At 31.4% G+C, this 26,815-nt stretch overlaps 1 protein-coding gene across 6 annotated transcripts in view; it reads right to left on the reverse strand.

Annotated features, from left to right (window-relative positions):
• LOC143245156 (cytokine receptor-like) overlaps positions 1 to 26,815 on the reverse strand; it is a 65,259-nt gene that overhangs the window by 29,534 nt on the left and 8,910 nt on the right. For 3 of the 6 annotated variants that reach the window (XM_076491149.1, XM_076491145.1, XM_076491146.1), the window contains exons 2-8: positions 15,945 to 16,330; positions 11,041 to 11,364; positions 9,048 to 9,180; positions 6,197 to 6,381; positions 4,650 to 4,813; positions 3,703 to 3,859; positions 983 to 1,068 (exon numbers count right to left, since the gene is read on the reverse strand). In XM_076491149.1, the coding sequence (XP_076347264.1) occupies positions 983 to 1,068; positions 3,703 to 3,859; positions 4,650 to 4,813; positions 6,197 to 6,381; positions 9,048 to 9,180; positions 11,041 to 11,364; positions 15,945 to 16,059 (1,164 nt within the window). In that variant the 5' untranslated portion in view covers positions 16,060 to 16,330. Of the gene's footprint in view, positions 1 to 982; positions 1,069 to 3,702; positions 3,860 to 4,649; positions 4,814 to 6,196; positions 6,382 to 9,047; positions 9,181 to 11,040; positions 11,365 to 15,944; positions 16,331 to 18,489; positions 18,642 to 19,296; positions 19,904 to 26,815 lie in introns of those variants that run through there. The other 3 variants (XM_076491143.1, XM_076491148.1, XM_076491144.1) reach the window with 3 other exon arrangements.

The following is a 26,815-nucleotide window of genomic DNA, read 5'->3' on the forward strand; positions in this document are numbered from 1 at the left end:
AATCTAGAAGTGCAATATTCTACTTACCTACTATGTTATACAACAAAAATCTAAGCCTGAGAATTTTTTCAATTTCTATTTTTGAACTAAGAATTTTATATTGTTAAATATAAAATTTATAAAGAGCATGACAAAATAAATGGTTGAAGATGTTCATATGTATTGGAAGGAATTTAGGAAGATAATAGGATTGGAAGAGAGAAAGATGCTTTTTCTATATATATTATTACAAATAATCTCAGAGCAACAATTAGTAAAAAAACAGAAAACAGGAGCCAAATGCAATTCAACAACAGTCACTATATCCTAAAGAGATTTATTTTCATTTTCTGGCACTTCTCTTAGCAAACTTGTAAGAACTAACAACTGCTGATTTATTTTATCAGGTGCACCATCAATAGGGCAACTGGATGGGAAGAGCATTTGGCTCAGGCCTCAAATTTAGACACTTAAGTTTCCCAACTTGTTGGTACATGTCTCCCAATAAGACCAAAATGTGACACACACACAGCTTTGAGCTGCAAGTTACATACATAAATTAAATATTCAAGTTATGTTTAACTTTTATTTTGGTCTAAGGTCTTATCTTGTTTTCATGTTTGATTATTTTTCTTATCGCCAGCAGCCTCAAAAGATAGAAGTGTCCTGGGCCTCTCTGAACTTCTGAGAGGACCTGTGTGTTCTATATGTTCTGATACTTCATGGTTACATGTTAATGTTGTACAGAACAATGTTTACTTTATGAGTTGAACCATGCATTCAATAATGTTATTGCCACCAACTGCCCTAAAGAGTTTGGGCTCTACAGTCACTGAAACTTTGATTAAAAAAAAAGTAATCTACAAGACTGGTATCAATATGAATACCTATGACAAGGTTTTCCAATAACAACCTAGTAACCTTTGTAAGTGTATTCTGATATCACATAAGACAGTGAGTTGGAACTACGAAAGTTAAGATGAAAAAAAGGAAAAATACATACCTTCCAGTATAAGGTTATGCTTCTACTATTAATGAACTTTTGTACCTCAAATGTTCCTCTGGTAATATTTGGTAGATAATACGGTACTGTAAACAGAATAAAAAATTCTGACTGTATACAAAGACTCTTGAAATGCCAGGATGAAACAACAATTATCTTTTATACTTCTATATCAGAAGAATAGACAACTAAGAATTTTAATTAAATATATCTGAATGTTTTCATTCTTTCACTTGCTAAAGTAACATAATTAAACTGAATAAAAAAAGTTGTAGATATACTGTTAAACATTCTGAAACATTCACAGAAATCGGTAAGGATAATATAACACTATGGTCACCAGCTAGATGGACAAATTTACCTTTACATCTGCATGTTTTAAGCATTTAAACAAATCCCAAAATTCTATTTCATATTTTGGTAAACAAATTTAACTCTGCAAAATCTTAATACAAGCTCAGATTAATTTAATGTAGTAAACTACTGTTATAGGAAAGTAAGCAAAGTTTCAAATTCTTATTAAAATTTTATCTCTAAAACAGATACAGAGATCATATGGTGTGCAATCTGCTCAATTAAAACTAGAGTATCAAAAGCCAAAAAACTTTGGTTTCTTTTTTGTAATGTTATCTTCAAAATGATGATAACCAAGTTCTTGTTACATAAATAACACTTTCCTCCAACAAATATTTTACTTATATTTACTATAACACATGGCTGGCTGTGTGTAACTATTTTAAACATAATACAAATAATCATTTTTTTAATATACCTTCTAAGAAAAATGAAATTACAGGAATGACTCTTAAATATATAAAAATATGTATCAATCACTAAAGCCTTCCAATGAAAAAATGAACAATACAACATCACAGCTCTAGTTTTATTTTACAATTTCTCATTTAAATAGTCTCCTAGGATTGAGCCTTTCATACTCATTCTGATTAAAACAATATTAATTTTGTTTGTAATGGTGCTTCCATGGGATGGGCACCCAGGACTTGGGCTTTATGGCAGACATTAATGCACATCATCGGTCCAGAATGAGCTAAAACTATATTTACAGAGGTTTCAGGTTGAACTAAAATTCTCACACTCGAGTTCCTGGATGATCTGTGTAATTTTCTCAGTGTCATGAAATCTAAGGGATTCTCATAAGTATCACTACACATTCTGTCTTCATAATTTTCCAATAAAATAATAAATCCTTTCTCTTTTCTTTCTTCATACTTTTAATTTGCTATTCAGCTGTTTCTCACCTGCTTTTTGTGCCATTTTGATCTCTGGGTTTAAGCTGTTGCATCCACACTGACATCAAGGGCATTTTCCACAAGTACTATACATGGATACAGTGCACTTACAAGCCATTTTCTTCTTTTCCTGTATCAATGTTACCTTACCAGTACAAAATCAGTACACTTGCTCACCAAATGTTGACATTCGTTTTGTGGCCAGCTGTGGATCCATTTTTCACAAAGATGTAGCAACTGCCTGCTTTTTTTTGTTCAATCAGGTCTTGGTAAAAGTGTCAGCCAATAAACAAACAATTCAAAACGACTTGAAAATTAGATTCTGCAAAATTCTTGGTACCTGACCTGTGAAAGCACTGTTAATTTGGTCATACAGTTCAACTTGTTAAGCCTAATTTGGCATCACTGATATATTAAAAAAAAATACTACATACAAAAATTTCAATAAATCCATTTTCATTGTAGTAAACATTGCCTTTCAAAACAAATAAAGGTTTCTTTTTGACATCATAGGAAATTACCTGTCAGCTTTTGATAAGCAAAACTACAATATACGTATCAGAAACAAAGCATAATTTGTTTGTGGAATATTTATGATGGCCATTGTTATATTTCAAAATTTTATGCCACAATTAAAGTACTGACCACTGGGGCTAGACAATTAATGTTTTTAAAAGTAGTTTTTTTTCTTCCCAAACTTCTGTAATTAAACCTCATTATTCTCTTTAAAATGTTTAAAGAAAGGTCTTAAAATAAATTTCCCTTGTTTCTTACTCAAGTATTGGCTAGCTTTATCAATCTCCATAGAGCTTGTTTGGATTTAGAAAATGTATACATCAAATGTTTATAATATTTTGTTTCAGCTGATGCATGACTATTCTCCAAAACATACTTTCAAGGAGATAATTATTACTGTGTTGCCCTGTCTACCAATCTGAGATATTCATTTAGTTCTAATAGCATATCTAGTATATAAACTATACAACTACAGCTTAATGAAACAACTGCAGATCAAAACACTACATAGGTTAAAAATCATAGTGCTACAATTTTATTCTGTAAATTTTTCAAAATTATTCAAACAAAATTAGAAGAGTTTATTCTAACTAGGGTGTTATCATTCAATTCCTGAAACACAGAGATTATGAATCTTTGTTTTTTTTTTTATTTTAGGGCAACTCAAAACATTAAAATTCACACACACGAAACAATTGTTTTGTTCGTCAAAATATTGTATATACTGTAGTTTTGCAATAAACCTACAATAAATAATTCACACAGCTTTCAATTAAATAGGAAAATTGGGTAAATAAAACAAATTATGTTAAACATAGGGCACATATTCAGAATTTGAGTAGTTCTCTCAACAAATTAAAATAAAGATTTTCGCTTTTTTGTTTTTCAAATACATTTCTTCAGCTAGAGTGGATAGAAGCATTAACAACCAATAAGTTCTTATATGATGCTTACCATCTGGGTCAGTATGTTCATATGTTCTAGCAGGCTTACTCCACATGTCTTCCTGATCTGTTTCAGCAGAACGACAACGTAGCGATAATTCATAGTCAGTGTTTGGAATTAATCCTGTGACATTGTGCACTTGTTTTCCAATTCCTATACCGACAATCTATTGTAATATGACAAAAAAAGCTATTGCATAAAAATCTTTCACTGAAACAATAAACAGAATAACTAATAATAAGCTCACTATTGCACATATTTTATAGGAAGTAAGTCGTCTCTAATGGGAAAATATTTTACCGAAAACTATACAAACAAAAGTCCAGATAATGTAAGTTGTATCACAAAAGTATTGTTCCTAGAAACAAGTTTTCTGTAGGAATTAATTAAGTGGTATTAAAGTTATTACAAGTATTCTGTAGTACTCAGTTAATACTACAAACACCTAAAATCACAAGAACCTATTGTGTATTTTAATATACATATAGTATCAACAAATTTAACTATAACTACTTTTAACATTATGTAATTCATACTCAATTTAATAATTATTACAATGCTTTTGTTGAGTTCCATGTTTACACATCTATAGATAAAACTACAACAAGCTCAAATTTTAGGGTGCATCCAGTTTAAGAGTATTTCATTTGTATGGTCTCTCTGTATTAAAAAGGAAAGAAGGTAAACTATTTCACATATGTTGCTATCTATTAACGTGGAAGTATATAAAATTAATTATAAACTTTTTCTTTCAAAATATAGGGGTTAATCAATAATCCTAATTGGTTAAGAGTTATTAGGACTTATCATATTAAACTTTCCATGTTTCATTAACATATATAAAAAAAATATTGCTGTAAAAACATTATCTGAATCTCAGTGTTTCTTTTTTTATGTTCACATTGCATGTAATCTAAAATATTAATTCTAACATATGAAATATTTCTAAAACAGACCTTCCATTGCTGGTCTTCAAGAAACTTGGGTCTGTAACGGAGTTCATAGTAGAGACCTGGTTCAAACTTCCAGTATTCAAAGTTCTTAGGGTGTAACCATTCAAGCTTAATACTGTTTGGAGTCTTCTCTGTAGATCGTAGAGACCATGGACTGTTGGGAAGCACTGTCACAGAGAAATGTCTGATATTAATACCAATTTCTGTTACATAATTTTTTTTCAAGGTACAGAAACAAAACCATCAGAATAAAAGATACAAGTATTACTACTGCACAAGGTTAGTTTTATTTTAGGTCAACTTTTATTCAAATAAAACATAATCTGAAAACAATTGAGAAAAAGTAAATATCAATAAATGTTTAATTTAAAACTATTATTATTATTTTAGATATAATTAATAATATTTCCATGATAGATATTATATTTATAAACTAATACTGCATATACACAAATAACAAGAGAAAAATTTTCTTCTTTAAATTATTTTAAATTACAAAATACCTGAAACTATTTATACACTTTATACAAGAGCAATTTCACATAAAAATGTCTAGAAAAATTATAGAAATCAGAAAATAAAGAAAATTAAACTATTAGCAAGAAAACATTATAACAGCATGGTGATACACATATTAAAACTGTTGTATTAAACGTACATGACCAGAAACAAACATACACATACTACAATATTGCACATGTGATGTCAACTTAATGAAAATAGCAGTGCTAGAATGTTACAAGGAGAAGAGAAAAATAACATTTTGTAATTAAACTTTTCACTGACCACTCTGATATGCTAAACAACTGCTTATAGTTTATAAAAACTGAGAGCTGTAATTCATTGTGAAAGTGCCTGTTCATAATTTCTTCAAATTACAAACTTTCCTTAACAGAAGAAATAAAATAAGAATGGAAATGAGAAAACTGTGTTTAAAAAAATCATAAATGCATGTTTTATTTGTTTCATGTTCAGTACATAGCTGCAAAACAGGTTGTGCTGTGCCAATCCAGAGGTAGCGAGACTCAAGTTTTAGTTCCCAAACTTACCACTGAACCATCAATGGGACCAATAACTGCATGAAATTAGCAATATCAGTAACTTGAATCATCCTACTTATATTTATAATTATTTAATTAGTATTTTATCAAGTTACAGGATCTGTTTCACCCACTAGAAAACAACTTAAACAGTGTTTTGAAATACTTATATAATAACTAACAGAAGCAAAACGTAAATGTATTAATTTCTGATGGGATAAAATGAACAAATAAGAAATAAATATACATTAAACCAGTTCTAAAACATACAACAACACAAAAAAGTGATAAAGAACTAACAAACCAGCATGAATAATGTGAACATGTAATGTGAATGTAAATGTATTAATCTCTGATGGGATAAAATGAACAAATAAGAAATAAATATACATTAAACCAGTTCTAAAACATACAACAACACAAAAAAGTGATAAAGAACTGACAAACCAGCATGAATAATGTGAACACTTTGAATTTAGTTTTAAGAAATATATAAAAAACCTAACACACCATATTTGAAATGGTTTATTACAAATTTCTGCTTCCTGCTTCCCAGACTATTACGTCCAGTTAATGTAAATTCTAAGACTCTTTTAGCGTTATCATATGGTGGGCTAGTATCCTTTCTCCATTGGCAGCAAGTGTTATTACTAACATCATTTTGTGGACAGTTCCTAAAGCCGAAAATCATATTTCTGGAATTCAAAAAGAAAAAATAATCATCGGTTAGGGATTAGAATATTTTTCAATTATAAACTTTTTTTATATTTCTCTAATGGTCCAATGAAGAAAATAAATACAAAACTTTATTACAGCCTTTCAAGAAAATGAAGCACTAACATGGTTTAAAAGATTCTATTATTTTAATTCTATTCAGTATTCTCAACACACTCCTGATAAGTAACATATGTATTAATGATGGTTTCCATAATGAATTAAAAACCTACAATAGAAAAACTAGTTTCATAAGTTCCTTGCTGCACCTGTTTTTTGTTATTTGGTTATTCCTTTCATTTTTGTTTATATCATTGAACTTCATAACATATGGAAGAAAGGATGAATAAAATATGAGTATACTCATGTCATGTTAAAATTATTATTATTTAGAACAAGTTATGTGAAAACCATATCTTATCTAAAGTTTTTGACATGTTCAGCATTTAATAGGTAGTGTGATATCACCAAAAATTTGACACTTTTGGAAAAGGTATATAAAAGCCCTTTCAGATGCAAGATATTCATACAGTCAGATCATAAAAACATGTTCAGATTAGGGATTTAGAATTTCCAAGACAAGGCTATTCCTTGTACTTAACTACATTGGTAAACAAAAGAATATAGATGAACTTTGTTACTAGAACCATCCAGAAAGAGAACTGAAACGAGTTTGCTCCACCAACCATAGTAAGCAAAGTGCAACATCTTGTAACAAGTAAGGCTACACAAACACAAAGGTCAGCAGCAAACACCATCCACATGATCTAGGTAAAAATATACTACATAACCAAAATGGAATGTCCATGGACTTCTGTGCAACCAGACTGATTAAACAGACACTGTAAAACTATCATCCTTATATACCAGATTGACTATGAATAGCATGGATGGAGAAGTGGTGTGCTTTTGGCAATAACAGCCTTAGATCAGAGCCTTTTGCAATGGAAACTTCATTGTTTTTATTGTTGTAACAAAATATACTTGAATTCTGTATTCTAATAATTTTCTACTACTTTGGTGAATATTTTAATACATTTTTAGTTTATATCTAACCCTTATTTCTTCAGTTTTACCATTTCAGACACTTGATCCACCACTGATTCATATATTCACATCAAAGATCACTTAGTTTATGAACTAAAACATATGCAATACTGCAAAATCTGATCAAATACACACTCATTTTATTTAAAACTGTTATTTATACTTAAAATTATCCCAATTAGGCTCACAAAAACAGGTCCTAGATTTTAATAAAGCTCAATAACAAAAAATAACTTAAACACTGAAATTAATTAATTAATGTGCTATAAAAACAAAGTAAGAAATATTCTTAAACTTTCCTGAAACATTATTTATTCAAGAGTTAAATTTAAAGTGCACTACAGTGAGTTACACAATAACTTTACTTTCAAGTATTTAAATGAAGACAATGTCTATCCATAAATGTAAATATATGCTTTCCATTAATAAAAGGCTTTAAAATTTTCCATTAACTTAATGTTTGTATCATTGAACATAGTATTCATTAATAACACAATGCTTTGATCACATTCAAGCCTTGATATAAATTACATATTTTAATATATAAATATATAAATTATATATTTATACTCTGTAAATTTCTTTACCTAATCAATAACAATCTTGCAGGCTGTATATATTGGTAAGACTTAAATCTTTGAAACAACTCTACCAAGCAAAACAGAATTTAAAACATAGACATTTTTACACCAAAAGTACAAATAGATTACTAATCTCAGCAATTTTTACCACTTCTATTGACTGTCAACTTTAGTTTAGAATCAGTATAAATATTTAAAACATACCCTTTTACATCAACATGATTGAAAACATAAAAGTATTTGTAAATACTAAGCATACAGAAATAAGTTTACAATTTTAAGTGTTTGGTTCATCTACATGTACAAAGGCTCAAAACACTAGTACACCAAAGAAATGGTATATTTATGTGTATATATTATAATTAGATTTAATTTTGTGGAGAAAATAAAAAAAACGCCAGGACACAAACCATAGGATGGATCATTATGTCACATACCATGGACTTTTTTGAAGTACTGGGATAAGTGAGACCCAAATTGTCCAAATTAGTGTACTATATACATCAATAGGGGAGATAGTAAAACTGTCCTTGAACTCGATATTCCAGCCTCCAATATGATGTTTGGATATAAATACCAAGATGTCAAGTACTATTATACAAATCTCAACCTTAATACATACATATTTTATCAATATATGGATCTTGAATTTTAATAACACTAATGAGTCATATTCAGAACAATACATGGGTTTCTACTCTCAAGTCCCAGTTTTATTGTCAACGTTCGAATAGTCAATGCCATGTTTAATTTTTTCATAATGAATCTACACTAAAATGAAGATAGCAGTCAAAACATACTAAATACACACAAATCAAGAAATTTTACAGTTTTACATATTAATAAATCTAATGTAAAAAGATTATGTACAGAAGTGAGCAAAAGAAAATTTGAATATAAAAATACAAAATATCCTGAAAAAAGATTTCACTGGTATATTCAACATTAGATAACTTACCATTAACAAACAGAAGATTTAAGATATGTAATATAAAATAACTTTTCTTTCTAAAACTTACCTTATTAAAATATGATTCTGCAAAACATACTGTGTTTTGACAGGATTGTATGGAGGCAACCAACAACAAGTCAATTTCTCAAAATTTTCACTTAAGCAAGAAAAGTTATTTTCATCAATTTTACGTGGCTTATCTGTAAAAGAAAATAAAATAACACAATAAAATAACACAATAACCTCCAATGAACATATATGCTACAACCAAAAATTTTTTTTAAAAGCCAAAACAAAACACATTAAAATTAAAAAATTAAACAATGTAAACTGCATTAAAAAAAAGATTCTATGGTACAAGCTACAATGTGAGATAATAAAGTGTATCCTAGCTTTTGAGGGTGTCTGAAGAAGTGGGACCCATACTGCAGTGAGGATACACCGTCTATCAGTCTTAACCTCAAATTCGCTAGTCTCGCATAATAAATAGACATAACTAGACAAGAAATTAGGAGAGCAAGATGTGGGTGCTCAAACCCATAAATCCCACACTTATATCATCCTTCGGTTGTGGGAATGTGACTGCTCTCCCGAGTTAAAATAAGAAAAAGGTAGAGAGATAAAAATAAAAAAAAAAATAAGGTTAATGCGTTTAATAAAGAAATTTTAAATAAAATTATTAAACTATTCTGTAGTAAATACAAAAATGTAGTAAATAAATAGAAAGAAATAAAAATCTGAGAACTTTCACTAAAAATTACTAATAATTATTTTTAGTTACAAATAAGGTAATTTAAAGATTGGCAGTACTTTATGCAGATGTACACCTTGAGCTGCATGTAAAAGCATGACAGTCATAGCAAATTTAGTACACAGATATGGTTCAACGTAGTGTTAATTAGTGCCTAACATACTGGAAGCAGGAATGCTAACATCAAGAAGTAAATTTTATCTTACTTACCCCCAAATGGTAGTACCATTTTTTCCTTTTTATTTTTATCTCTTTACCATTATCTTTTTCTTATTCTTATTTTAAGTTGAGAGAGCAGTCATCTTACCACAACTGCCAGCAGGCAGTGAAGGGTGATATACATGTGAGACATTATGGGCTTGAGCACCCATATCTCCCTCTCCCAATTTCTAGTTTAATTGTGTCTATTTGTTATGTGAGACTAGTCAATTTGAGGTTAAGACTGATAAATGGTGAATCCCCACCTCAGTATGGGTTCTACCTCTGCAGTTACCTCCAAAACCTAGGATATACTTTATAATACCACATTGTAGCTTGTACCACAGATTCTTTTTTTTAATGCAGCATACTTTGTTTAATGTTTTAATTTTAATGTGTATAGTTTTGGCTTTTAAAAAATTATGATTATTATATAATTAATCAGAGGTTAGGATTTGCTGCTTCTGACACAGTCCTTCCTCAAGATTTGGTTTACTTATTTAACATCATTTAAATGTATCTGTTTAATTTCACTATATATATTCTGTGTAAGTTTCTGGTTGTTTCAAAACAAAACCAAATCAAGATTTTAATTTGAGTAGAAAGAACTGTCATATCATAAAACAAATATTAAAACACATTATTACACTAAAAACAAAAAATACACACACTAATAAACTTATACTTCACATTCACAAACAGGTGAAATCAATAGTAGTTTTACATTTCTTATACATAACTTTAATGTGAAAACACCATGTATTAAAATAAGTACAGATAACTGTTGTTACAATTATTACGTAACATACTTTAGGAAATACACAAAAATAAAAATATAGCACAAAACATCAATATGTTTCTCATAAATTAACAGGAAGACTTTATTAAACACATTTTGTTTAAGTGAGAAATAGGCTTCTTTAGTGGAATTTCATAACAATTTACACATACTTCTGTTTATTATTTACCTTTCAGCTAAAACAGTTATTGCATCATTTTAGAACTCAAACATATCAGGGAGCAACATGCAATAAAAGTTTATGGTTGAATGGAAAACATACAGAAAAAAATTGAAAAAAAAATGAAATTGAACAATGGTAAAGTAACTCACATCCAACAGTGATAATACTCAAGCAGAGAGTCAGTTGTTTTGTTTTATTTCTTTTAAAAAGCTTCAAGTTGCAAAAATATCTTCCTGAGTTATCAAGACTGGCATTGGGAATTCGAAGCTGTGCAGTGAAATCATTCAAAATATGGATGTACTTATGAGAAACCAGAGAATGGTTGAAATGGAACTCCAAATTTGTAGAGTTAAAAAAATACGTCTCACTTTCCTGTTCCTTGTTTGTTGGAGTAACAGTAATTTCTTGTTTGTATAAAGTACAGTTAAGGACAATAGTAGACCCAACTTCTATAGGGTAATCACTTGTCACATCTGGAAAGTTAAAATGATTCAGTGTTAAGTGTTAGATGTAATTAGCAGTATAATACTAATTTAATTTAAAATGAAAATTATAATATTTTAATTCTGTCTTTAATAACTACCATGTTTTCTGTAAGAAATACACACATGAAACTCTTCACCTTCAATATTAATAAAGTATGTTTAAAATACATTAATTTCTGTCCACACAGCTTGAATTAAAAAGACTAAAATGTAAATCAAGAAAATTAGTAACTGGCTATAAGTATTACTTGAGGGCTGGGCAGTAAGATTCCTCAATAAAAATAAAAATAAATAAAATACAAGACATTCTTTTCAAACTAGAGAATAAAAATCATTTTGCTTTTGTGCAAAGACTTGCAAACTTTTATAGAGACAATGCTTTATAAGTCCACAAATGATTTTCAAAAACATAACACAAAGAACAGGTGAATCTAAAACCAGCAATGGTAGTAGTATAGAAACTCTCTCTTTAAAGGAAAGACAACACTGAATTCTGAACTGAATTCTGAAAACTTCTGTACCTAACCTCAAGGAAAAATCTGATCACAAGTTTAACAAATTCATCTTTTAACACAACTAAAAACCAACATGCTGCAGAACCAAAATTAAAGTATGCTTTTCAAATGTGAATGCAATGACTGGATCTTTCTTATTCAAAAATTTAAGCATCCTCTGAATATTCTTGTACATGAAGCCCAGAATGGTCACTTTTATAGAATACTTTTGATATAAAAAAGCAGAAACTTTGTAATTAACCAAGCATATGATTTCAAAAATTCCCAAAATATATTAGTTCTATAAATGCAATTCATACCAAATAAGTCATTCTGACTCTTTCTGGCAATTTATTTTTAAGCTACTTATGTGAGTGTGCATGAATGTAAACACACATACACAAACATTCCACCACCCACCATACACACACACACAGATAAGCATAATTATATTGTTTATACATCATTATGGTGAAATAAGTTCAGTATAGCCTAAGAAAACTGTGGCTTGCCCAGTTAAGGAAACAACATACATCACCACCACCCATCATTAACAAAAATGTACAGCCAAGTGGGAGTTCTGACAACTGGGTGGTGTGAAGAATCAATGTTGAATGAACTTTTGTTGGAGGATTAGAGCTTCTGTTGAAAAATTGTGAAAAAATACTCATCTTTACAATACAAGTAAAGAGTTAAGTAAGAAGCATCTATAATTTGGAAGGCTTCTCAGAACTCTGACAATATTTTACTACATTTCTTCTGATTTTCTAGCACATCTTACACCTTAAAGACACTTTTGTTCCCCTTACAAAACAAATACTATTTTCTTTAGTAAACTAATCAGATAAAGGTAATGGATGTATGTATTCAAGGATACATATGAATAACAAAATTATGGTTCTTAAAAGAAAATAAATGTATTCACACCTTTCAACTGAATATAATCTGGCACTTAATTATGATACAAGTAGAAATAATTGATTTTAATACTATACATTAATGCTGATATCAGGCATAATTTGTTAGTGTTACCAATTTAAAGGTGTTATAATACACATACAACAATTAAGAGTTCTAAATAAAAATACAGCCAGTAATATCTTTAATTTAGCTGGTAACTGTTAAAAAGGTATTTAGCATTTTCCTTCTTCTAAGCTTTGTTTACAATTACATGAAAAATTACTTCACTAAAAATACTATTACACATTAGTAACAAATGACAAGGGTATTTTTTTTATTGTTTAAATTATGGAAAAAATATAACTAAGACTTGTATGAGAAGATTTTTCTAATAGCAATGTTGGCCTTTGGAATGAGTTGCTTCCAACCTGTTCTCACCTTGTCAATAAAAGTGTTAATACCCATACCAGCCGTCCTGAGATACATCTTTATTTCAGATGGGTTTCTTGTCATCAAGTAATTTTAGGATAATTCACTTGATAAATAGCTGAACACTAGGGCTGGTTTTGTGCTTTTATTTAATTGCTTATTTTAACTGATAGAATGGTCTTGTTGTCCATAAATACTGTATGTGTAATAAAGTTGATTTTTTTTAATCAATAAAATTTTTCAATTAAAATAAATCAATATTTCCTTTTATTAAAACACTTCATTTTACAGTTTATGTAAATAATCTTTGATGTAAAATAAAGGTAATGCAAAATTAATGTATGAGAAAAAAAACCATAAGTATACAAGTTTGTTTTTAAATTTTGTACAAAGCTGCACGAGGGCTATTTGCACCAGAGGTTCAAAATTTAGCAGGGTAAGACTGGAGGGAAGGCAACTGGTCATCACCACCCACTGCAAACTCTTAGGCTACTCTTTTACCAATGAATAGTGGGATTGAAAGTGACATTATAATGCCCCCACAGCTGAAAGGATGAGCATAGTTGGCATGACAGGGATTAGAACCCAAGATCCTCAGATTACCAGTCAAGTTCCCTAACCATCCAGCTGTGCTGGGCCAAATATACAAGTAATCAATAATTTGTTATGTTTATTCACCATGTGATACAATGCTTACACAGACAAAAAATGCTTGCACAAAATATAGCAAATTTCTATAAACATGTAAAAAAACCCATGAACCAGTACTTCAACAAAGTTTTAAATGTTACAAACTGGACTAGTACATCAACAGAGAGGTTACCACATCACACACTGGACTAATATACAAAACATGTAAACAAAATCCATGAGCCAGTATTTCAACAGAGTTTATCACACCACAGACTGGAATAATGCAAAAAATACACTCAAAAATGAAAACCTTATATATGATATATCAGTGAAATATTTCTTTGTGAGAAGTAGCTACTACTCCAATAATAATAAATTTATGTAATTATTCAAATATGTAACTAGGCTATTAAAGAATACACTAGTCAATGACAGTATATGCTAGATCATTGGCTACTAGTTTTAATTTTTTAATTATTTTAACCTATGGTTTTAAGCTTAATTTCCTCTGGTGTTTCAATAAAATATTTATTAAACATACAAGCATACAACTTCAGTAACAGGGGTTTATGCCATATGACATATTCCAAACATATTTTTCATTGATATATGAAATTAATATAAGTAAAAAAAATATATACATACAAGTTATTACTCATGTTGATTGGAAAATGTTTAACTTTTTTTTTTATGTTTAGCAGAATTTTAAGAAAATAAAATAAATGTTCTGTCTGCTGGACCTAAAAATCAGTGCTAGATAATTTTTTCACTCCAATGCAAGATAAACTAAAAATTATGTGGTAGGACATGTGAATAAAGTTTAATATTATGAGCTTAATATCTTCTAGTTGCCAACAAGAAATAAATACACATATTATTTTGATGAAATTATATGACATTATTCTACAGTGATAATCCAGCTTTACTTAATGTCAAGGAAGGCCATAAAAATCTTGTATATCTTTTCCATTGCTGTTATTTGTTAAGTATATATTTTGTACCACAACCATCATCAGCTCCTTATTACATTTGCAGCAACTTGCTTTAATGTGTCTGCACAGAGACAGTTTTTTAATTAACTTTTACAATAACAAAAAAAATTATTTTCATATAAAATACTATATGCTGAACTAGTTTTCAAGTATAAAAACTCAATTTTTATTATAGGTGGCCAGTAAAAATTTATATAAACTGGCAAAAGCTAGTGGTGAAGAAAAAACAGATTAAGCCCCTAACTTCACCCTCATGAAGTAAAGACTAGCTGATGAGCTGAAAACATTAGGCTTAAAATAAATTATTTAAGTTGAGCTGTTATTTTTATATTAAAAAAAAAACTATATTCCCTTAACTTAGTTTACCTTTAGTAAATCTGGAAAGCATTTAATAATACTGACTATTCAAGCATAGTACACTGAATAAGAGTTTTAATAAAGTTAAGAAATGGGCTTTTAGTGCCACGAGAGCTAAGCCTGATATGCAAGAGATTCTGCAAATCATACATATCATTAACTTTATATATATTTTTAGAAAGTAGAAGGTGCTCAAACTGAAAACTCACAATCTAAACAATATTTAACTGCTCAGTTTGTTAACTAAAGGTAATAGTCAGTTCATGTTTCAAACATTTCAGATCAACTCCAAGACAACTTTAAATCCTACTGAAAAGCATCCTTCAGGCCACAAAATTTACAATATGCAATTGTAGTACGGTGAGGAACTTAAATACATAGCATGAATGTGCTTGTTCTACTCAAACTTCCTCATTAAATGCACATGTTAAAATAATATATGTTAACAGTATCATGAAAACATAATTCAATTACAAGTTAAAATTACTCTACCAGTCATAGTGTTTATTATGGTTTTAAAACTAGCTATCAACTTTCAAGTTGAAGAGTATTGTACAATGTAACGATATAATAAATAATGTTTTCAAGCCACACATGTGAAAGATACTTTATGTACTTTTTTCTGTTAAAACTAAAACATTTTTTAATAATGCTGAATACAATTAAAAGCAAATCATTCCTCTCATTTAACTATAAACTAGTGTAGTTTACATGATACAAACAACATGCTTATTACAAAATAGGCACATTTTTAAAAACTTACATCCAACGCTTTCACGAGTCCTTCGCCAGCAGGATTTGCCAACATCAACCCAAATGAAGAGAAGACACAAATTTGCATAGAATCTGGTCCAACTGAAATGAAGTTTGAAGTTCATGATTTGGACTTACTTGGTCCCTACAACATTGAAATTTTATTAGCCCATGGTCATGGTGTTGTTTACAGCAGTTTTCCTTGTATGGAAAAGTCGAATTTTTGTAGTAGATGATAAATGGCCCTTAAACTTCTGAGTTACATCAAATAATCTATTTTCTTCTTTGTCTTTCTAAATCTCCCGTGAAAAGACAAAGCTATATAATGGGTGCTGATCAGGCTCGAAGACTGGTGACACTCTCTCCTTAGGGTCCTCTGCCTTCTCAACACCCTACCTGCAGAATAAAAAGAAATTAATTACATATTTCAATACACACATGCTATTCAATGACATGTAAAAACAATCACATTCTCTCTTTCTTAACCTGAAGAAAGGTTGAAACATTGTTCTCTCCTTATAAGTGTTAATACTCATACCAGCCATTCTGAGATACAATCAGGTTAGCATCTTAAGGAGTATTTATCTAAACACTGGTGCTTTTTTGTAAATTGTTTATAATTCAACTTACTATGTTACTCACCTCGAAGAGGCTTAATCATCACAAAATAAACAGGTACATAATTATATATGGAATAATTAGTTCACAAACCAAGTTCTCTTTTACGAATTGTGGAATTCAGATATTAACTTTAAAAAAAATACAAAAACTGGTTATTTTTTGTGAGCTCAACACTTTTCTAGTTTAAGTACCTTATATGTTTACAGCACCAAAAACAGATATACATAATTACAGGAATCAAATATCTAAAAGAATTGTGTTTTTGAGGGAGTTTTTTTTCTTCTTCTTCAAATTTAAAACAAGAGAAAAATAAAAATAATAATATTTATAGATTTAACAAAATAAAGACTTTCTTGTCAGCTTGACGAGATTATGTAACTTGTGGCTTTTGCTGTGTGAAATAGGCTGGTATTTGAATCCACTACTCTAATGACCAAATAGATACTTTGATAACTTTCTCCATAATTACCAGTTTTACATTAACAGTTTCAAAGTAAAATATTGACACTAGGAGACCCCCCAAAATAAGAAACTAATAATAACAATAAAAATTCTAGATTAATAAATAAAAAGAAACACTGAAAAAAACAAGCTTCAGTATTCTTATGAAAACTGACATTTTGTGAAATCATATGAAATATAATAAACAATCAAATTTACAAGTAATCTTACTGATACATTAATTATTATAATTATATCTGCATGTAGGTTTCTCAGCAGTATCACTTTTAAAACAGTTCATAATATTCAGTGTTCAGCTTGTCATTTTCATAGATTTCAGTTAACAGGTAGCATGCCCTCAACTTTCCACTAAACTATTTTTGAAACTTTTAAAATTCATATTTAAACTTACTCGTTAATCAACAATTATTCTGAAGAAATTTACTGAATCTGATTAGCTGAACTTGGTCAAAACAGATCACTCAAAAAACAAAAAATTGATTAGAAAATCAGTAAGAAAAAGTCAATATCTGACTTTGTATTCAAGTAGTTTCTTTTGAAATATGTAGACAAAGTTTGATTTCTTGTTGTTTTCTTCTTTAAAAGATTTGAGATCAATATAAATTTGGTCAGCAGATATTTACATCTTTTCAACAGACAGTGCTGTTGTGATAAAAAAACAAAACTTTTACAAACATAAAAACAATATTATCACAGGCATTCCTGTAAGTTTGCCTACTTTCAAGAAAATTTGTACATTATGATTCTTTTATAAATATTTCAACATTTTACAGTGTCGTTTTTGAAACAAAAGTGGCATCTACTACTGAAAAATGTGAGAAATTCCTCATTATTTACTATAATATTAGTTTTTCAATGGAACATCTTTACAAAGCATGCTTGATGATATGTCAAAATATCTGATAATTACAGTTTGAAGATGAAGCTGAAATATGGGGGTCAATATATAAGGTAATGACATAGCACTGTAAATGAAAGGCAAATTCAGTCTATGTAAACATTTTTCATGTACATGGCTTTGTTGTACTCTTATTAAATATTCCAAAATAAGTGAAAGCAAGTTCACCTGAGGTTATTTTCATTTATTTATTATCATTTTTTCAAGCTATTATTTAGTTACTTTTAGGGATAGCAAAATAATATTAATTACTTTCTCATGACTGGTATACAGGAAATCAACAGGTAGGTTTACTTTACATTACCTAAACACACACACACACACACACAAATTACAAACCATGGCAGGTGCAGTAAAATTTATCTTATAACTGCAAGCCATTGCACATATGATTAAAATAACAACTTCAAAATAATGAGACATAATTGAATATATTTTCCAGAAATTTAATATAAATTAAAAACAACCAGAAGCCTTAAAACAAAACCAGAGAATGGTTTTGGTTAACATTCACTGCATCAATGATATTTATAAAATATATTAAGATAAAGTCAGATGCCATATCCTCACATACCTGGAAGAAAAATGCAGAAATTTGAAGAGCAAAAACAAAAAGATACACCCCCTGACCTTGTATCACTGTTTAACTGACAAAATAAACTGTTTTTTACCAATAAGAGGAGGCACTTCCTCCTAGCAAGAATTTTGTCAGGATGGTTGACAACTACACTATGATAAGACAGAACAGGAAGTAAAGAGTACTGCAGGAACTGATACATACAAAGTGTAAAGGATGTGGTGCAGGCCTAATGTCTGTGTTTTGCAAACATCCATTTCTAATTTCACAATCATATAAATAACAACTGAGCATCACTCAACAAAAACAATTCTAGCAAAATGCTCATAAAACTGGTAAATTAACAAATATAATTTTATTTTTCACATCAAAAACTGGAAAACTCAGACCTGTATACACAAAACAGTAGGGGTGCTGACAGGTCATTTCAGGGGAGGGGAATTCACAGAAAAGAAAAGGGGGACCCACTTTTATGGTAATCTTTATCATTATTACATGTCCTCTATACAAAGTAAAATTACAAGTGAAAGTTAGTGATAGTAACAAATATAATTCAGGATTTGTTGAAATAGTTCTCTATGTATTTATCAAAACAGAATTTTTGCCATTTATCTGTTCTAAAAGGTTCTCGTATGTGTATTAAAAAATGCTCTGGACAAAAACGAACAGCTTTTAAGAATTACATTTTTTTTATACCAAACTGAATTAACACTCGTAATTTAAGGTGAACATTCGAACACATAAATAAAAACATAAAATAATAACATTACACTTAACAAATACAACACGGAAACTCTTACAGACCTAATTATAGTAATCTTGTTCCACTCTTTCGTTATCGTTTAATAGTACTCACAAACAAATCGCCTCTGGTAGACTGTCACATTTGTAAACTAGCTGAAATGGGTAACAAAACTTGTCAATTCACCACCCTTCCAGGCAGAAACACTCCGTTTCCACGAGTTTCACAGACACTTTGGTTGATTCTATAAAGTCAGGAGTAGTATGTTTTCTAGCTTCTCACGACAAGTGATCTGTCTCGTATGCATAACTCAATACACGAAACAGCCCGAGGAGTTGGCAACGTGTTAGGATCTGGCAACCACATTTTACGATCCATGCCTTCTGACACTTGCGCAATGAATATAAATCTGTTTGAGAACTTGTTTTATCTGCATTTAGTACTAAAACGTTAAGTATTTAAACACGCTACATAGTCATGAATCAAATTGCAAGCAAATAATGTATCGAAATAATATTATTTTAAACACCATTTTAGTATTTCGCATGTTTCTGGTAATTTATAGGTTTAACTACGTTCAACTGCGTGTTGCTAATACTTGAGAGATGTAAAAACGCTCACTTCACGATTAATTACCTGAAATAATGTAGCTGAAGACTGTACGAAAAAACTCCGAACCAGGCCGAAGCGAAATCTCCATTTAAGACGTCAGAATTAATAGACGCCAAGTCTACGACAGATGGGCTAATAACAGAGCAGCTGCTAATCTTCTAAAAAATCTCGCAGTATGTTAACGGGAAAAGAAATAATAAATACATCAATGAGAATGCTGTATCCACCGAGGATAATAGAGCGCCGTATTTTAGCGTTATAAATCTGTAAATTTTATCTCCTTCAAACAAAAATGTATCATTTTGTTGTGTTATAAATCAGTTTCCCGTTTAGTCGCTTCTCCTCTTTATAACTGTCGTGTATACAGAAAAACAACAAATGAAACCCATGCATCAAAACTTTGTTCCAACAAGTTAAATGACATGTTCTTTATTACCTCCATGTTTTATTTTTATGTTTTCGCCCCGAAAACGGCTGAATAAATTTGGACGAATGTTGGTTTTGTCTTGAATTTCGCGTAAAGCTACACGAGGGCTATCTGCGCTAGCCGTTCCTAATTTAACAGTGTAAGACTAGAGAGAAGGCAACTAGTCATCACCACCCACCGCCAACTCTTGGGTTACTCTTTTACCAACGAATAGTGAGATAGACCGTCACATTATAACACAACCACGGCTGAAAGGGGCGAGTATGTTTGGTGTGACGGGGATTCGAACCCGTGACCCTCAGATTAAGAGTCGAGTGCCTTAATCACCTGGCCAGGCCACGAAAAATATGAATAACAACTGTGATTTGAATTTCAACGGATGTTTCGATAACAGAATAATGCATCTTAAACATTTATTTTAGAACACTACCAGACACCAATTATTGCGCGCTACGATCCATCTTATTAGCAACCGATGTAACAACCGTTGTTTTCCCCACCACGCGATTCAACAGGTCTCTAAACACCTGGTATTCAAATAAACTAGTCAGGGTTGTTTATTTTAAACACGTACAAGCAACTAAATCTCATTCCATTCAACATTTAAAGAGTATTTCAAAGCGAGTAGATAATATAACATACACGTCTACTTCTCTCAAGGATTAACGCTGGTAATTTTAATTACAATACATGCAGTGAGTTACGAACAGCGTCAGTTTGAGACGATGTACGAATACACTGTCAATACTGTTAATACTGTGAAACTTACCGTCCATTTCCAGCTTCTTGTCTATCAAAATAAACATCACAATCAACAACACCTAGAGACTTGCACAATGACCTCAATAGGTGCAGTATAAGCTTCATTCCTATTGTAACTAGATTGTAACTGATTCACATGTACATTTGTTAACATGTATGAGTAACCGTGGATGAATACCTGGGATAGACAAAGAAAATACTTAATATTTTTTATTTCCAAAGATCAATTTAGGATTTGTTCAGGGTACTTTTAAATATAAAACAACGACCTGCTGCATTTATTTGTAAATAGAAAATTCATTATAATTAGGGCTGTAAAGGGGAATTTTGGAGATCGAAGTTCGAAAAAGCAGAAGTAAAAACCAATCGGAATTTTAAAAACCAACCAAATGTAGTACAAGCAATGATAATCGTTTGAGGGAAGAGGTAAGGTATTTTTTTTTTTTTTTTTTTTAATTTTGCGCGAAGCTACACGAGGGCCATCTACGCTAGCCATTCCTAATTTAGCAAGTTGTCATCACCAACCACCGCCAACTGTTGGGCTACTGTTTTACTTACAAACAATTGATTTGAACGCTCACATGGCTGCAGGAACGAGCATGTTTGGCGAGACGTGGAATCGAACCCGCAACCCTCAGAGTAGGAGTCGAGCACTCTAACAACTTAGCCATGCTGGGTCTCAGTTCTACTTAATAATAATAAGTATATATGTATTATGTTATTTAACGTCACTCTACCTCTCTATACTGTGTTAATAATAAACGTTAAATATTACTGTGTTAAATAAAAGTTAAATTTCCCAGAATTCTATTCCAAAGATATTTCTCTCTCTTTTTTTTCTTTGTAATCGACTGTACCACATCCAATTAATTTTAGAGGCTCACTATTGAAATAAAATCCATTTAACACCATTTAGTTTTTCTTCGATCTTTTTGTTTGTCTGTTTGTTTGTTTTTGAATTTCGGGCAAAGCTACTCGAGGGCTATCTGTGCTAGCCGTCCCTAATTTAGCAGTGTAAGACTAGAGGGAAGACAGCTAGTCATCACCACCCTCCGCCAACTCTTGGGCTACTCTTTTACCAACAAATAGTGGGATTGACCATCACATTGTAACGTCCCCACGGCTAAAAAGGCGAGCATGTTTGGTGCGACGGGGATGCATACCCGCGACCCTCAGATTACGAGTCGCACGCCTTAACCCACCTGGCCATGCAGGGTCGTTTGTTTGTCACACGAGCATATAATGTGTGTAAGTGCCAGCCGTATAACAAATAAAACAACTATGAAGATATGCCACATATAATTAATTAACATTTTAAAGACGAGTACACATTAATCGAATTTTAAGAAACTATATTTGATATGCTCAAAGATTTAAAGTTTAAATTTACGGATTATTTGTTTTTCAATGGATTCTTATTGAAAATTAGTGTAATTAATATTAACCCCGAACTTCAAGGTGTAAAATATGTTTCTTATGTTCTCTTTTAACCTTTTAAAACGTTTCAAAGAATGCAAGAGAAAAAGAACGTCTTCTGTCCTTGAATTGTTTTGGTACCAACATAAAGGCGAGAGATATAATATATATAACATTATGAATTATAATCACGACTACCGGATTTTAGCATTGTAAGGCCATAAACATACCGCTGTCTCACTGAGAAGGGGAAGGTTTGGACTCTGATGAGAGAAGAAAAAATATAAGGTAATCTGCTTTTTAAAACTTGGTAATTTATTTGTTTGACTTCGAGCAAAGCCACGTGAGAGCTATCTGCTCTTAACCAGCTCTAACTTAGAAGTGTGTGTGTGTGTGTGTGTTTTCTTACAGCAAAGCCATATCGGGCTATCTGATGAGTTCACGGAGGGGAATCGAACCCCTGATTTTAGCGTCGTAAATCCGTATACGTTCCGCTGTACCAGCGGTGGACACTTGGAAGTGATAAGACTACAGAGAGAGCAGCTACTCAAAGCTTAGCGAGATTTGCCTCTTACTCTTATAACGCTCCAGTAGCTCAAAAGTGTTGAATATGATGGTTATTAATTATTCTGGCGCTTGTATATACTTACAACTGAGAAACTCCTTCAAGCTCCTTAAAATTATATTTTTCTAGCTACTGGTATTTCCAAAAGTAAACATCTTTTCAGATGACTACTCGGAACAAAAGGTCAAGTCAAAGACCCGATTAACCAGTTACAGCACCCGCTGACTACCGTAAGACTACTTTTAACTGATCAGATGGCCTTCGTTTTAAAAGTTATAATGCTCCCACAGCTGAAAGTGCAAAGAACGTAACCGGATATCAATTATTTCAAAGTTTTACACTCACAAAGTTTTGGCAGGATGGAGGTACGTTACACGTTACGCAGGAATATCCCCCTATGATATTTTACATTTCTCGTCCCTTATTTGCAGTTTTTTGTTTGTTTTTTCAGATATGCGATATATATATATTTTTTTTCCATTTTCGGAACATGGGTTCACTATAAAGTCATGTTAAATCCCAAACATTCGGTCATACAAGAGTAACCCAAGAGTTTGTGGTGGTTGGTACTAGTTTCCTACCTTTCCTCGCGCATTAGCCCCATAATCAGGAACAGGTAAATAAAGAGAGCTCTTCGTGTCGTTTTGCACTATAATACGTTACAGCGATTTAAATTTGTATTAAAACAATAGGAGGGTGTACCTTTTTCTTCGGATAAGAAAGATACCAATGAAATATGTCCATTAAAATGATTATTCTTTATTACAATAAGAAACACTGCAGACAAAGCCTTCTAGTGTCAACACTCCTCCAGACAAAAGTTTAAGATTTGAGCAGGTTTGAGGGGAAATCTCGCAGAATTTGGGTACTCGTAAGCAAAAGCTAAGTCCTTCAAAATTTCTTTATATTTTAAGCATTCGATTATATTTATACAAACTCCATTACAAGCTAATCATTTTTCATGTATTTAACACACATAAAGTATCATTTTGAGAAGGAAGTAATTCTGGACAAAAGTCTTTGATTGTTTGTTTGTTTGTTTTTTAGAATTTCGCACAAAGCTACTCAAGAGCTATCTGTGCTACCTGTCCCTAATTTAGCAGTGTTAGACTAGAGGGAAGGCAGCTAGTCATCACCACCCACCGCCAACTCTTGGGCTACTCTTTTACCAACGAATAGTGGGATTGACCGTCACATTATAACGCCTCCACGGCTGAAAGGGCGAGCATGTTTGACGCGACGGGGATGCGAACCCGCGACCCTCAGATTATGAGTCGCACGCCTTAACACGCTTGGCCATGCCAAGTCTTTGAATAAGGTATACTTGCGTAACACTCATAAGATCACGTGTAAACAAATACGCATCTACACATGCAAATCAAAAGCAAATAACAGAATACAAAAGGTTGGGATTAGGGTAGATTTACAAGATTTCAGAATATCTCTCATGACGCATCAAGGTGCATGCTCGAGGAACTGATTTCTTCTGGTTAATCGGTGACCATAAAACGATTCACGTGATTACAAAAAACGTCAAATCTAATGAGATTATTCCAAATCTACCAACATCTATAGATAAATCATGAAATCCACATCATCGCAGAAACTTTTAACAAACATTAAAGTGAATTTTACTTTATTACTTACCAGACTCAGTTTCATTTATACCAGACCACATTCTTGACAATCCGTCCTCCATATACGGTATTGCCCTCATGGATATTTATATCATTATGTATATTCAATACCTACGTGCTCTCTCCAGTCAAAGTGTGCACACTAACAGCCAAATGGCAAACAGTCGCCATTCGAAAACAAAGATAACCCCAAGTTGTGCTCCGAACGTCTGTATACCATGAACGAAAAAAAAAGAAAAAAAAAGTAGGCCTGGCATGGTCAAGCGAGTAAGGCTTTTCACTTTAATTTCAGGGTCGGGGTTCGAATCCTTGTTACACCAAACATGCTCACCCTTTCAGTCCTGGGAGCGTTATAAAACTACGGTCAATCCCAGTAATCGTTGGTAAAAGAGTAGCCCAAGAGTTGGCGGTGGGTGGTGATGACTAGCTGCCTTCCCTCTAGTCTTACACTGCTAAATTAGGGACGGCTAGCACAGATAGCCCTCGAGTAGCTTTGTGCGAAATTCCAAAAAACAAACAAACAAACAAACGAAAAAAGTTAACAGCTACAGGCTTTTTAATTACTCTCTTAGCATTTTAGATATTCACTTATTAAGACTGATATTTCTGGAACAACGCAACCACACTTACAAACACGCATTTGTTATTATAAAACAAAGTCATCAGTGCAACCATATGCGAAATAATTATACCTAAGAACACGCCACATCCGCACAGCTTAAATATACTGTTTGTTATAAATCGCTTGTACAATCTCTAATTTCCATCTGTAACACATAACCCTATTAAAAATTTAGCTTGTCATGAACCACACGTAGCAAGGTTGCAATATATCAACATGCGTAGTTTTACTATACCGTCTTGACATCAAAAGTATAAAAGTTAGCTGTAATCAAATTCAATTATTCCCTCGTATCGAAATCTCAACCTCAATCATAGATTTATTAGAATCCATATTAAAATGTCCATACTTATAAACTTTTTATTTGTATCTATCACTTTATATTTTTAATTATTAGTAATTTCAAAGTAGTTCAATAACAATTAACAAGTCTCAATTGTACATGCAAATTAAATGAAATACGTCGGTCTGTCCATTCTCAACCCAGAATCCAATTCAGAGGGGCCGCATGAAATAATGTACTGTTCATCAGATAAAGACAATCTGATCATCAGTCGATCAGTTTCTTATAACTGTCGAAGCCTCAAAATGCTTCGAAATTTCCTTCAAGAACGGACTTGAAGACGAAAGGTAGAAGACTTTCGAAACGTCGCCCTCTCACTTGTGTCTCCACAACAGGCAGCTGCCGTCCACTCTACAAAGTTTCATCATGAATACTCTGCCTAAACAATCTATCGAAGAATAATGATTGTAGCAGTCAGTTTAGATGTCCAAACACTTCTTCAGTTTTAACTATTTCGGCAGTCGGAATTGGTGTATCGTTTCTCGAAACTGACCTCATGATGAAACTGAAGCCGGGTTCAACTATCATCACACCTTTATTTCACTCTTAAAACGCACGGTCCCAAAGTAAGGAGCACAATTTTGAGGTAACAGGACACAAACTGAGAATCCTCAGGTCATTATTATTTCTAACAAAAATAACTTAGATTTTAAAGAATGTGTTATAATTTAAAAAGCAAAACTGATTCAAGAAATACTTGAATTATGCGCTAACGCAAAATAAAGTTTTACAGTAGTATAAAAATATAACTGATTTTGGTCAAAATATTTTCGTCAGCTATGAATTATTACTAACTTCATGTAGTTTGTTTGCACAAAGCTACAAAATTGGCTGTTTATGTTCTGTCTACCTCGGGAACTGAAACACCGGATTTTAGAGTTGTAAGTCCGTAAACTTACCGCTATTACACAGAGGAACAACTTAAATAGGCTTGGAAGTTTCTGCTTACGGGATACCAGTAGAAATTTAAGCGTGAAAGTATAATTAACCATCCAATAGTATATATTTAAAAAACTGGTTTTTGGATGAATGTCAACATGATTGTTTAGGAACAGGTTGGAAGGACATGCAAGTTGTTCACACAGGAAAAATATATCTTTAAACCTGTGTCTTTTAAAAACTAGAGATACAAGTGAACAATTGTTCATTCAAATTGCTTATTTGATATTTTGATTTCTTTGAACTTTCATTCACACC

The sequence above is a fragment of the Tachypleus tridentatus genome, chromosome 2 (assembly GCF_004210375.1).
Source record: "Tachypleus tridentatus isolate NWPU-2018 chromosome 2, ASM421037v1, whole genome shotgun sequence".
NCBI lineage: Eukaryota > Metazoa > Arthropoda > Merostomata > Xiphosura > Limulidae > Tachypleus > Tachypleus tridentatus.